The following is a 12,547-nucleotide window of genomic DNA, read 5'->3' as shown; positions in this document are numbered from 1 at the left end:
AGCTGGATGCAGAGGGACACACAGCACCTTTATTCCTTCCTACAAATACAGCATTAACTGGCTGGAGGCACAGCAGACAGTCACCCTAAGAAGAGCAGAGGTCAGGGTTTATAATTACCAGAACCTGAGCATGACAGGCCAAGCCGAATTAGGCTTACAGATTCCGCAATAAGAAGAGACGGGAAGGCACAAGTTTAAATAACTTTTCCTCCTTACTCTCTGCCTTTGATGAGTGCCTGGGCCCCTTCCGCATACAGATGAGCGCACACCTCTTCAAGCAGCTTGTCATGATTAGCATCCTCCTCCTTCACTTTATCCTGCAATATGACTTCAGCCCTTTGAACCAACTCTGCTACCAGTGTTGCCCTGTAAAAAAAACAAGAACAATTAGACAGGCTGAAATCAATACAAAAAACAGTGCACCCTAACTGTAACCAGCCATTTCCCCCAATTTAGGAGGATACCCATCTCTCTCAGGCACAAATGCAATAAACCACTCTGCTAAAAAAAGAACTAATTACACTGCGTTTAGTACCGTACCATCTCCTTGTTCTTTTTGTAAGGAAGAAAGCAGCAATGAAGACATCAAAATAGTACTAAGACTCAAGAATCAAAAGCCTTTAGGTTTTAATAGAAACATATACGGTTACAGGTATCTTTTTTGGCAGCAATACCCTTATACTCTCAATGGATAGTGGTCAGAAGCTCAAAGATGTCAACAGCAGCCCACTACAACCAGCATTCTTTGCGGGCTGATACCTTTTAATGTCTTCAACAAGTTGGACAAGGGGACAGTGAAACTCTCAGCAAGCTTATGAGTGAAATGCTGGAGGGCAGGGCTGCCATTCGGAAGGCCTGTGACAAGCTGGAGAAACGGGCTGACAGTGGGGTGGTGACTGTGTACCTGTGCAGGGTCTACTGGCTAGGGAGCAGCTCTGCAGAAAAGGATCTGGGGTTCCCAGTATACAAGCTAAATGAGTTAGCAGTGTCCAAAGAAGGCCAACCTTATACTGGGCTGACATTAGCAACAGTGCAGCCAGCAAGTCAAGGGAAGTTACTGCCTCCCTCGCCACTGTGAGGCTGCATCTGGAGTACACTGCCCAGCTTTGGGACCCCAGTACAAGCCAGCCATTGACAATTTGAATGACTGCAGGAAGGGGGGGAAAAGAAAGAAAAAAAAAAAAAAAAATCACTAAGGTAGCTGGGATGCTGGAGCACACAACCTACAAGGGGGCTGGAGGAACCATTTTCACTTAGCCTGGAGAAGAGAAGGTGAAGGGAGAAGGAAGGGTTACAGTGAAGACAGAACAATGCTTCCAGGAAGCGCATAGCTAAAGGTTGACAGGCAACATGCACAAGCTGGAACAAGGGAAATTCTGATAGGATATAAGGAAACATTTTTCACAAAGCCTGGGAAAATTAAGCATCGGAACATGGTACTAACAGGCTGCTGAATCCCCATCCTTAGAGACTTTCACAACTCAACTGGAAAAGGTGCCAAGCAACCTGACCTAACTTGAAAGCTGGCCCTGCTTTGAGCAGGATTTTAGATCAGATGACCTCCAGAGGTCCTTTCTGATCTGAGATTTCCCTATCATTAGCAAGAATTTTCTGAAAGGGATATAAAGTCTCAAAACACTGTATTATGTTCACATTCCAAGTGTCCCACAGTCATATAACCCTTCTCTTTGCATCCCTTCACAAATTCCCCTCTGTGATGGCAATCAGATGTTGCTGGACCCCACTGTCATAGGGTGTCCTTGGTGTTCTGCTATAAAGCAAACTGAGGGAAGCTTTCTTTCCCTCCCACACACAATTTTAAAGGATCAACTCTTTGCCTCATTAGTGTAAAGTTACTTCTTAAGTCACAGAAGAGATCACCGGCACTTACTTGATGTGCTTAACACAGTTGGATCCCACCCTCTCTGCCACAAATTCAACTGTTCTCCGTAGGGAGGGAGGCTGGTTGTGGAAGAAGGCCTGTTCCAACTCTACCTGTACAAGAGAAAACGGCTACAACTGATCGGAGAACTCCACCCAGATCCTCCTCTCCTCAACACAGGAATGGACAGAACTACAATCTGGAATTGTGCTAAAAGGCACATAATTTGCCTACGCTAGAACTTTCTGCTACTGTAGCATTCAGCACCCCTGTAAAATATTTGCTCCCTATTTCCTTCTAACCATTTAACCCAAAGCTCATTATCAGGGTTTATGAAGCTACAAAAGCAAATTCCCAGTAAAGGGAAGAATGGGAGAGTTCTAACAGCACCTACTAGTAGTGAGTCACCACATAGGGTTTGTTTTTGGAAAGAAAGGATCCTCTCTTTTAATTACAGTCTGGTAATCCTGTAGGCTCCTACATAGTTCTTCTTTTGGTGGAAAATATGGCTACAATCTAACCAAAACAGAGTATGAGAAACATACCAACATTTTATGTTAAAGAGGCAGGCAGAGAAACAGGCTAGTTGTTCCAATTGCAAGAATGTTTACTGAAGTTATCTGGATTTCAACACCCACATGGTATCCCAGCCACATGACTATAACAGAAGAATGAGGAGTAAGGATACCCGACCGTTAAACACAATGTTCCCTGCTGCCTAGGCCCATTCTTTTCTTCCCCTGGCATTAGGATACCACTACGTACCCTACCCTCACACAAGCAATTTCTCTTGCCCTGCTTCCCCTTGTGACTCCCCAATTTCATTACCTGCAGCTTCCGCTGTGTGACTGAAGCCTTGGGTGCCAAGGACTCTGCAGCTGTGGGAGTGATTTTCCTTATAAAGCCACCATTTTTTGCTCCGCTACCAGACACAAAAGAGGCAAGTAGTTTCCGCAGCTCACCTGTACAGGAAAACATGCAAAAGTAGTCATCGTTCCCCTAAGCAAGGGAACAAATCAAAACTCAAGAGAGAGACTTCCACGTTGTCAGTCCTGTTTCCAGGGCAGATTCTCTCAGCTTCTGTGGAAAGCTGAAGTTTCAGAAAAGCATCCCACCCATTTAACTGGCAGGGCATAGAAGGCAGGCAAGGCTCCGAAGATAAGAGGAGGCTTCCAAAAAGCTCTCTGGCACATAGACCTTGTTCAGAAGGATCAGGGAGCAGTCATTTCTACACATCCCTTTTTAGCATGGCAAGCGGGAACTGTAAAGTCTACAAGGACAACAAGGCAAGCAGAGTTACACAAAATTCCAACAGGGTCAGGAGAAAATACCAACGTGAAGACTTGTTCAACCCCTAGAAGCTTTTGTAATGCAGGTTTAACATACAATTTTCCTAGCAGCTAAGTCCCAAGAAGCAGAGCACCGTCGGCACCATCTGGGAGTCTGTTGTCTACAGAGATGGATTTCACCAATGGCAGACAGATCCCAGGAGAAAGATATCCCAACCAACCACCTAATAAAGCACCAGGGCACAAAAGGATTCTTCCCCTCTGCCTGGCAGCAGAAACATGCTCAAGGATCAAGACATTCCTCGCAGTACAAACACCTCTCCCTATACCTAGGATGGAAAAGTTATACACTTACTCCTTATAATGCTTCCTTCCAGTTTGTGAAGGATGAGTTCCCCTGTCCCTCTGTATTCAAGCTCTGTAGATCAACTATCCTGACTGTGTAGTCTCCCTCCCCCAGCTTCAGCAGATACCATTCACAGCTGCATGAGCTTCTGCCAATACAGCTTTTTATCAAGGTTGACGCATACACAACTGAGACCTGAAGTTGTGAGGAGGGGTAAGAAAGACGATCCGAGGACTCACAGTACCAAAGGACAAATATAAATAAAAAAATACAAATATAAATAAAAACAAATATATGCTAATATATTTTATTTATATAGCAAATATAAATAAAATACTCACCAAGATAGGGACAGCAGGTATAAAGCAACTGCTGATCCACCAAGGGTACAGAGTCCTGGTGAGAAAAGGAAGGAAATGCTGAAAGGACACAGCAGGAAAGAAACAGTCTTCAGCAAGTCAGAAATCCCATACGCGTGGTCACAGGCAGGTTTCAGAACTGCCTTTCCACGAAAACAATAAAAATAACTGGATTCTAAATCCACAGTAAAATTATGAACTTTGCAGCCCAAGTGTTCAGTCCAGCCCTGTAACACACAATGAGCTGCTCTACCTTTAGCTAGTGTAGCTCAACCTTTGCTTCTGATCACTGTCAAAGCCCAGCTGAAAGCTGATGGTTACGGAGGGGAACCAGGACTGTTGCCCCAGCTGCTACATGTAAAAGAGAAGCCTATCCATGGGGGAGAATAAATGAGGCACATCTGCTATGCATTACACCTCTACAGGTGTCTTCACCCAAACTCACTGGAACACCACACTACGGAGTAATGTCACCCCAGTATTACACAGCTCAGGCAGAGGCATGGGAGGAAAAGCAACTTCAGATCCCATCCATGAGGGTAGTGTGTACTGCACTCATTTGCAAAAAAAAAAAAAAAGAAAAATCAGTTGCTCTCTGCATCTTATCTCCGCCACTGAAGAGAGAGTGCAAAACAGAACTTTCTAATTAGAAGAAGATATCTTAGCAAACATACTGCTTATTTTTCAAGGAATACTGTGTATTCTCTTGCATGTCTGGGAATTATCTGAAACATCACACATGCCATAAACTCACCTCCTTTTCTGCTTGCTCATGCTATTTTCAGTTCAATTACCCTTTACCATGCAACTGGAAAACAGGTGACTCCAAAGACAGCAACCTTGCTCTCTCTAAAAGTCCTGCTTTACTATTTCTGCTGAGTTCACCATTACCATTACTTATTTCTGGGAAGAGCTACAGTTCTATCAGCTCACCTTGTACTGCAATAATCAGTGAGTAGGAAAATAGCATCTGATTCTCCAGCATAACTTTGCACCTATTCTGCAAGCCATTGCAGCAGGTGAGATGGCTCCTGCCTGACAAAAGCCCCAGAGCTGTAACACACACAGTCTACAATCCAGGATGCAAAGCAACTGAGGCACTTGGACAAACTGGGGCATCACATCCATTGGGCCTACAAATGCTCTATGCAGCTGCACTGAAGCCAAGTTCCTGATAAAATCTTAAACTCCTGAGGCCACAGTAGGTCCACCCTCATCCACTGATTCACTAACTCACCAAAGCCTGAGCAGACGTCACAGTATCCATCATCAATCCCTCTTGCCTGACATCAGCGGTAAAAAAGAGCTCTTCAGGGACTGATGGAACCTGGAACAGAAGCCCTAGTAGTTACAACCCAAACAGCTGTCAGTAACTTACACCATTTCTAATAAAGAGGACAGTAAAATCTCACCAACCTCCCACCCACAAAAAACTAGCACTAAGGATCCTCTCTGCCCTGAGGAGAACCTTTCCATAAAATTAGATTCAGTTTGATCACAATAACATAAGCCACTTTCCTTATGCTCTCCAGACAGCATATTTCACCTTTTCAACAGGTTCCTGCTAACCAGTTACCTTGCTTCCAACTGAAGGCACAAAAGGATTTTAAAAGTTCATCACACACCATCCCTTTATCAGACAAAAAATTTCCCAGTAATTCAAGGCTGCCAGCTAGCACTCCATCTCTCTGACAAGAGCTTCCAGTTCTAACAGGAATCAACTGTCAATTTGCTTACAAGGATGCAGAGTTATAAGTACAGAATGTGTTTCAGTAGCAATTAGAATTCCCATTCGAAAAAAAATGTTGCTTCACACAATTCTACTAAAGGAACATAATTCTCCATTAGAATACAGAGGATTCTTTAAATCCCACACTAGTGTAAAAAAACCCCAACAAGACAACAAACTACTGCTTTGCAGTGTTTTAACTCATTTCAATACTATTTTCTATTGAGTTCTGTGCCCTGCTTTTTCTTCAGAGAAGAGCTGCGTGCACACAGGAGACTCTACCTGAAAAAGCCAACCCAGAACCGCAAGGATCAGCAGCTTGTTCAGGAAACTCATCTCCTTATCTTCAGAAAGGACCATTAACCTGCCATGAAACAAAAGCAGCAAGAGAGTGTTAGATTTCAGTAGCTCAGTTTTCATTAAGGAAAAAAAAATCCCAAACCACTCACTTTCTAATTATACTATTTGTCACCATGTATACATTCCCTACTTGTCTGCCTAAAGAGTGGAGAGCAAGCTCTACTTTTTTGTACGTATGCATCTGAATAACATACTGTTTTAAGTTTACACTAGAAAAGCCAGTATTAAGTAACTCTCTAGAATGTGCTTCAAGTTTTCCTCATGTATATAAGAACAGAAACTAGAGCATTATTTAGGCATGGGAGACCTTGTAGGTTTAGTATTTAATTAAGGTTCAAATTCAAGGTTTAAAATTCACAGCTGCAGATGTAGAATGAGTAGGGATTTAAAGTATTTTGTTTACTTAATGAAAAGCCACATATTTAAATCAAATATTAATCTCTGAGTTTAGTATGTCCTCCCTTTGCAGCCTTATGTAAGATAAGAAGTGCTCATGATTTGCACAAAAAAAAAAAAAGTACTTTTATAAGAATCTCAAACTAGGGCCAGCATGCATTCTCAAATACCAGGCACTTCAACTAAGCAAGCAAACCTTCACAGAAAAGTTCTTAAAAAATATCTTTTCCCAGGCTCTTACCTGTATACCTGCAGCAAGAGACAAAATACTTTCCTGTAGTAATCAAGGAAAGGAGCAATATAATCCACAAGGGAAAGGTACTCCACAATCCAAGGAATAGTGAGAATAGAACGTTGATCCCGAATAGATTGTCTCAGAAGCTTCAATACATCCAGTACAGGCAGGGTCTTAATGGACAACAGAAGTTAAAGCAGCAGCTTGAAGTCACCTTTTCATACTTAAAGAAAAACTTTATCTATATCATGACTTTTCTTTCTAGGATTTCATCTTCCGTACAAATAAGAGGTGACTTTCTGGCTAATGAAAACATTTCTTTGCACACGAGCAGAGGTAAAAACCACACTATGATGGCAACCAGAGTTCCCACTGGGACTTTCAAAAGTAAGGCTATAAGCCTGACTATGTACAAGCAGAGTCAAGGTCTAACCCCTGCCTCCTTGCATTCAGTATGACACACTGCCAGGAGATGGGTGCAAAACTAACTAAAACATTCCTGGTAGCTGGATTTTACACTATCAATACAAGTCGTCTTAGCTAGGTCAGAGTTCTGGTATGACAGCCCCAGATTAGCAGAAATAACTGAAGACCGAGTACCTCACCATCAGTGCATTGCTCCTTCTCTTCTAGCTTACACAAACTCTTCTTTCCTTTATTCCCAACCCCAGAATACGCAGTAGGGGCATAGAACAGTATAACATCATCCCAGGAACCACTGGCTCCCTTTGAAAGGGCATAACTATTCATAATCCCCTCCTTAGATTAGAAAACCCACCTGTCAAGCAAAAGGCCACGTTAGATTTCTTAGAAGAGTTTGGTTTCTTACTTGGTTTCTTAACGCTACTGCAGAGTCTTGCAAGTCTCTAGTTGGTTGCTCCACAGTGCGATATGGCAAGAAAACAAGAAACCCCAGGAACTTGGCGAGGAGTCGTAGGCTTAATAGGACCACAGTGAAACGCTTCTTTTCATCCTGAAATGAAGAAAAGCAAGACGGGGCAATGCTACCGTAAACTGGCAAAGCAACTACCTACACTAATCTTCCACTTCCTTCATGTAAAAGGGCCACATAGCTTCATCACTGCTTTTAATAAAGGTAAGTTTCCAAAATACATATTTATCAAGCATTTTAAATTGCTTCTGCCTCCACTGCTTCACTTATAGTGAGAAGAAATTAATTCAAGAGCTTTCTAAAACAAGCAGCTGCTCAATCACATCTTCATATTGACAACTTTGGAGTCAATGAGAAGGCAGAGAGCTGATCTCACGTTGCCTCCTTTATACCATTACTGCTCTGCAAGTTTTCATTAACCTTTGGCTACTACTTTGCTAATAGACTATAAGCTATGATGACACCTCTAATAGGTACAGATGAGTTAAGAAACATCTGAACAGGTATGAACAAGCATGAGTACAAATTCATTCTAACTAAAATCTTTCTACATGGAAAAGTAACAAGGAGCTATTGCAACTGAGTGTAACAACTGGACTCAGTTATTTCATTGATCTAACACAGGGTACTAACAACCTAAAAAGAGGCTCTCACTTTTCAAACTATTGCGCATCATCTCTTATGACGCAGTTCTATGAAGCACCCTGAAGCATGCAAGTAAATGGCAAGGGGCTCAGACATCCATAACCAAGTTGCAGAGTTATGACAAAACTACATGAAGAAGCTCTTGTCCTGCAAATACAGCAATGGAAGCTCCAGGCAATTCATAGTCAAGCCAGTAATTTTCTGGGTACAGGAATAGTTCAGGGAAATTTCTGCCAGATGTGTTTGCAAAAAACAAGCTTACCTGTTCATCCATATCTGCTTCCCCATCACTGTGCTCATGCTCCACCAGAGTAAGGCCATCCAGTTCGAGTATCTTCAGGCACAGACTATCCATCAGGTGCTGATTGAACTGGTAACTTCAGCAAAAGATGATGATGAATCAGACTGGGCTGAAAACAGCAGCAAAACCTCAACTAACACACTGTGAAACTTCAAGCTTGTCTCATGAGTTGTATCAAGCATCAGCAGACATCAAATGTAACAGACTGAAGACAAGCAAGAAAGGGACAAGACTAGTACTGGCTGACCCACTTCTTTTCCACTCTTATTTTGTACTTTTTCAAACAGGTGCTATTTAGCAAGACCCAGCATAAGGATAATAATATAGATCTGTCGAAGCAGGAAGCTGTAAAGTAACTGAACTTAAGATTCAAATCTCCCATAGATCACAACTCCCCCATGCTGTGGATTGTGAAAAACTCATTAAACAAAACCATGAACCTGGCTTCATCCTCTGACTCCTTAGCTTCATGCACTACCACACAAGAAATACTTGGCCAGTCCAGTGCCCTTGCTACGCCTTGGCACTGGGAAATGCTGATGGCCTGTGACAAGATATTACGGTTTTATAGACATATAGTCTAACCTAGTGTAGCGCACACACACACAAAGACATTCTATGCTCCAGGCAGAACTTGCTTATTAACATGTTCACCATGCATGCTGGCCAGGAACACTAAGTGTGGTATTATGCAGCTTAAAAACATTTCTGATATGCTCTGCCTAGGTTACACCATGCCCCAAGCTCTCTGGACAACTCCCTGCTGCAAGAGCAACATGCTGGTGTTCCCCACTTGCCCACACACTTCACCAAGGAAACAGCAACCATGGGCAGCTAACCTTCCTGCGCTGAGGATGAAGTCCCTGAAGAACTGCTGGCATCCTGGGAACGAAGGGGGTGGACAAGGTCCTCTGATGCTCTGAGGAACGACAAATCTTTCCTGCAGCCTCTTCAGACGGCTCAGATTGTCAGAACCCAGCATATTAAGGACATCCTGGTCTGGGGTGTCTCCCCAGCTTGCACCACCACCAATAGGACCTTTACACATCTTCAGGGGACAGAAAGAGTAGTGAGGTGGAATACTTGTAATAAGGCATCATTTCACTTTATCTCTCACCCCACATATTCTCCCTTCCTCGCAAGATTTTGTTTTAGGAGTAATCCAAGCACGGCCTTTTCAGGCAGCCCACGTACAGAAGATCCCTTTTCCTCATGCCAAAACATGCTACCCACCTTGGCCATCAACAGCCTAGATATCTTGAGAGATGGAATTCCGATCCTATACATCTAACTCAGGCACATCTAGCAGACTACATCTGGATGTGTGGAGAGAACACCTATCACTCATGGTCTTCATGAACCCCTCAGTAGGACCTTTAGCCCAGTCTCCAAGGACCATGATACTGCACTATGAATTCCCAGACCAGATTTTCCTGGAGTTTCCACAGAGTTAAACAAAGTTAAAAAATTAATGCCTCCCTCCCCCAAACACATAGATACTACTCAAGGCTCAAAGAATCAGAACTGCAGAACTGTTTGGGTTGGAAGGGACCTCTTGAATCATCTAATCCAACCCTCTTGCTCAATCAGGGTTAGCTACAGCAAGTTGTCCAGGATCACATCCAATCTGGTTTTGAATGTCTCCACAGACTGGAACTTCACCCTCTGGGCGAACCTCTGCCCAGAACCCCTCTGGGCAACCTGTTTCAGTGTTTGACCACCCTCACAGTAAAGAAGTGTCTTCTTGTGTTCAGATGGAATTGCCTTTTTCTCAATTTGTGTCCATTGCCTCTCGTCCTGTCAGTGAACACTACTGAGAAGAATCTGGCTCCCTCTTCTTCACTCCCTCCCATCAGGTATTTGTACACAGTGCTAAGATAACCTGGAGCCTTCTCTTCTCCAGGCTGAACAGTCCCACCTCTCTCAGCTTCTCCTCCATACAAAAAATGCTCCAGTGCCTTAATCATTTATGTGACCCTGCACTGGACTCGCTCTAGTTAGTCTGTATCTTTCTTGTACTGGTGAGCCCAAAACTGGACACAGTACTCCAGATGTAACCTAACCAATGCCGAGTAAAGGGAAAAGATGACTGCATACGCCTACATCTAAGTCAGGATAGTTTTAATGAGAGAGATCATACTAAAAAGCAACATTTAACTATGTATATCAAGCAAACAATTACTAGGTCCATTTATTCCAAACTGAGCATCCTCCTCTCCCAAAAGAGCATCTTGCTACACTTCCCAACCTTTAAATTATCAGGCCTCGACACAAATCCTCAGTCTAGGTTCTTTTCTGCATGAGTATCATAACACACACAAGATTCTGAAGATTCTGCAAATCACTTTCTGGTCAGACACATCGGATTCATTGAAGACTCCTAGTTATCAGTTTAAAGCTTTGGTTATGCTTGTGAAACCCTGCAGTCTTCATTAAGGCGGCACAGGTATGAAGGAGAAATACAGTACCTAGGACTAATTAAATTCTGTTGACACAACAAAGTCCATCTCACCTCTTTCCCACAATCTCCCTGAACACACACATCAGACAGGACACTGATGCAAATTCAGGTTGGACACTAGAGGAATTTTCAACATTCCAACAGCTTGCAACTTCCTGGCAATGTGTGTGGGCTAATACTCAAGGCGGGGTTTTGTGTCTGTTTTGCTATCCAAAAGGAACCCACCAATAAGCCAGCCATTTATAGAGAATACAGTGAAAATCTATACTCCAATCAGAAGCATCTTTTCTTTCTTCGTTCCTTCAGTTCCAGTGAAGTCAGACGATGCTTGGAACTGGCCAAAAAACCCCTGTGAACTACCACAGCAATACTATATCAAAAAAAGCCTATTGCAGCATTACACAGAAGAACCAGCGACTTTTTGCAGGTAGTACACTCACGTTGCTAATGAACATAACTGGGAACCTCTGCATTTGATACATGTCAAAACAGATCCTTAAAATTTCTATAAATGATAAATGTTCTAGAATTAGAGGGTAAAAGTAAATAACCATGAAGAATTAATTCTTGCAGCTCACGATGTGCTCAGTGTGCCTCATCCCTGATTTACACAGAGTTCATTAGTAATTTATCACTGATATATATTTCTGGAAAAGGAAGGAAATTCCCATACTGAAGACTTGGCTCTCCCAAAAAATTTTCAATAGGAAAATCTCAAAGAAACTTGCAAGACACAGTTTGTTTTCTCAGGCTGAGGAAGGATCAGATCAGCTTTGATGTATATCTTCATGAAAAAAACAAGTAATTTACCTGGATAAGCTGTTTCTGAAAGAGCCTGGCAAAATGGCTGTGGTTGCAGGTTGCAGATAGGTGAGCCATCATGGCCCTGTGAAGGAAAACATCACAAAATGCTGACTGGATCTCTGTGGTACAAGAAAGTGTTTTAACCTCAAACTATACCAAAAGCATAAAATAACTGCTTTTAAGAAAGCGATCTCCAAAGGCCACTGCAAAAAGCAACATCTTTATAACCAGGTTTCCCAAGCACCGAGCCTCATCTGCTGACCATGGAAACAAAAATTCTCCCTGAGCACCTGCAGAGCAAACAGCTCTAGACATAACAAGACTCTCTTCCTTTCCTGCAATAATGCTGTTATTTAGGAAGAAAATTAACTCATTCAGCTCCCACTCCCCCCTGTGCAGAGCAGTGAGTTGAGTTCATACATATGTAAGTAAGAAAAGAGCAAAGCAGTACTTCTGATGCCCAAAGAGAAGGAAATCTCAGCCTTGTTTTGCTTCTGTGGTGAAGTGTCACCTTCATACATGTAACTTGAGTAGGCTGGTCGTTAAGACTAACACAGAAACCCACAAGGCAACTGCTCTCAAAACCATAATAGTTTCTTTATATATACTCTATTTTGATAAAGCAATAAATGAATAAAACAGTTTGCTTTCCACAGAAAGAGCCACGGTTGTCTTGTTTTCAGAGCCAATACACTAGAACCCCCTGAAATAATTAGAAGAGCTAAGAGCTTCTGAACATATAACAGTTCTCCACACTTAAGAGGAGCGGGGCATTGGAAACATGAAAGGCACACAAAAGTGTATACAATGACAATGTTCAGACTACAACATACTGGTTGTGAGAGTGG

At 42.6% G+C, this 12,547-nt stretch overlaps 1 protein-coding gene across 1 annotated transcript in view; it reads right to left on the bottom strand.

Annotated features, from left to right (window-relative positions):
- CDAN1 (codanin 1) overlaps positions 1-12,547 on the bottom strand; it is a 35,269-nt gene that overhangs the window by 11,776 nt on the left and 10,946 nt on the right. The window contains exons 11-21 of the mRNA XM_009319248.1: positions 11,706-11,781; positions 9,274-9,482; positions 8,396-8,510; positions 7,426-7,569; positions 6,603-6,769; positions 5,888-5,969; positions 5,114-5,203; positions 3,859-3,913; positions 2,711-2,844; positions 1,892-1,995; positions 217-366 (exon numbers count right to left, since the gene is read on the bottom strand). Of these exons, the coding sequence (XP_009317523.1) occupies positions 217-366; positions 1,892-1,995; positions 2,711-2,844; positions 3,859-3,913; positions 5,114-5,203; positions 5,888-5,969; positions 6,603-6,769; positions 7,426-7,569; positions 8,396-8,510; positions 9,274-9,482; positions 11,706-11,781 (1,326 nt within the window). The remainder of the gene's footprint in view (positions 1-216; positions 367-1,891; positions 1,996-2,710; positions 2,845-3,858; positions 3,914-5,113; positions 5,204-5,887; positions 5,970-6,602; positions 6,770-7,425; positions 7,570-8,395; positions 8,511-9,273; positions 9,483-11,705; positions 11,782-12,547) is intronic.

The sequence above is a fragment of the Pygoscelis adeliae genome, unplaced genomic scaffold (assembly GCF_000699105.1).
Source record: "Pygoscelis adeliae isolate BGI_AS28 unplaced genomic scaffold, ASM69910v1 Scaffold22, whole genome shotgun sequence".
Lineage (NCBI taxonomy): Eukaryota > Metazoa > Chordata > Aves > Sphenisciformes > Spheniscidae > Pygoscelis > Pygoscelis adeliae.
The sequence above is the reverse complement of the archived record's forward strand: the minus strand, read 5'-3'. Positions and strand labels throughout refer to the sequence as shown.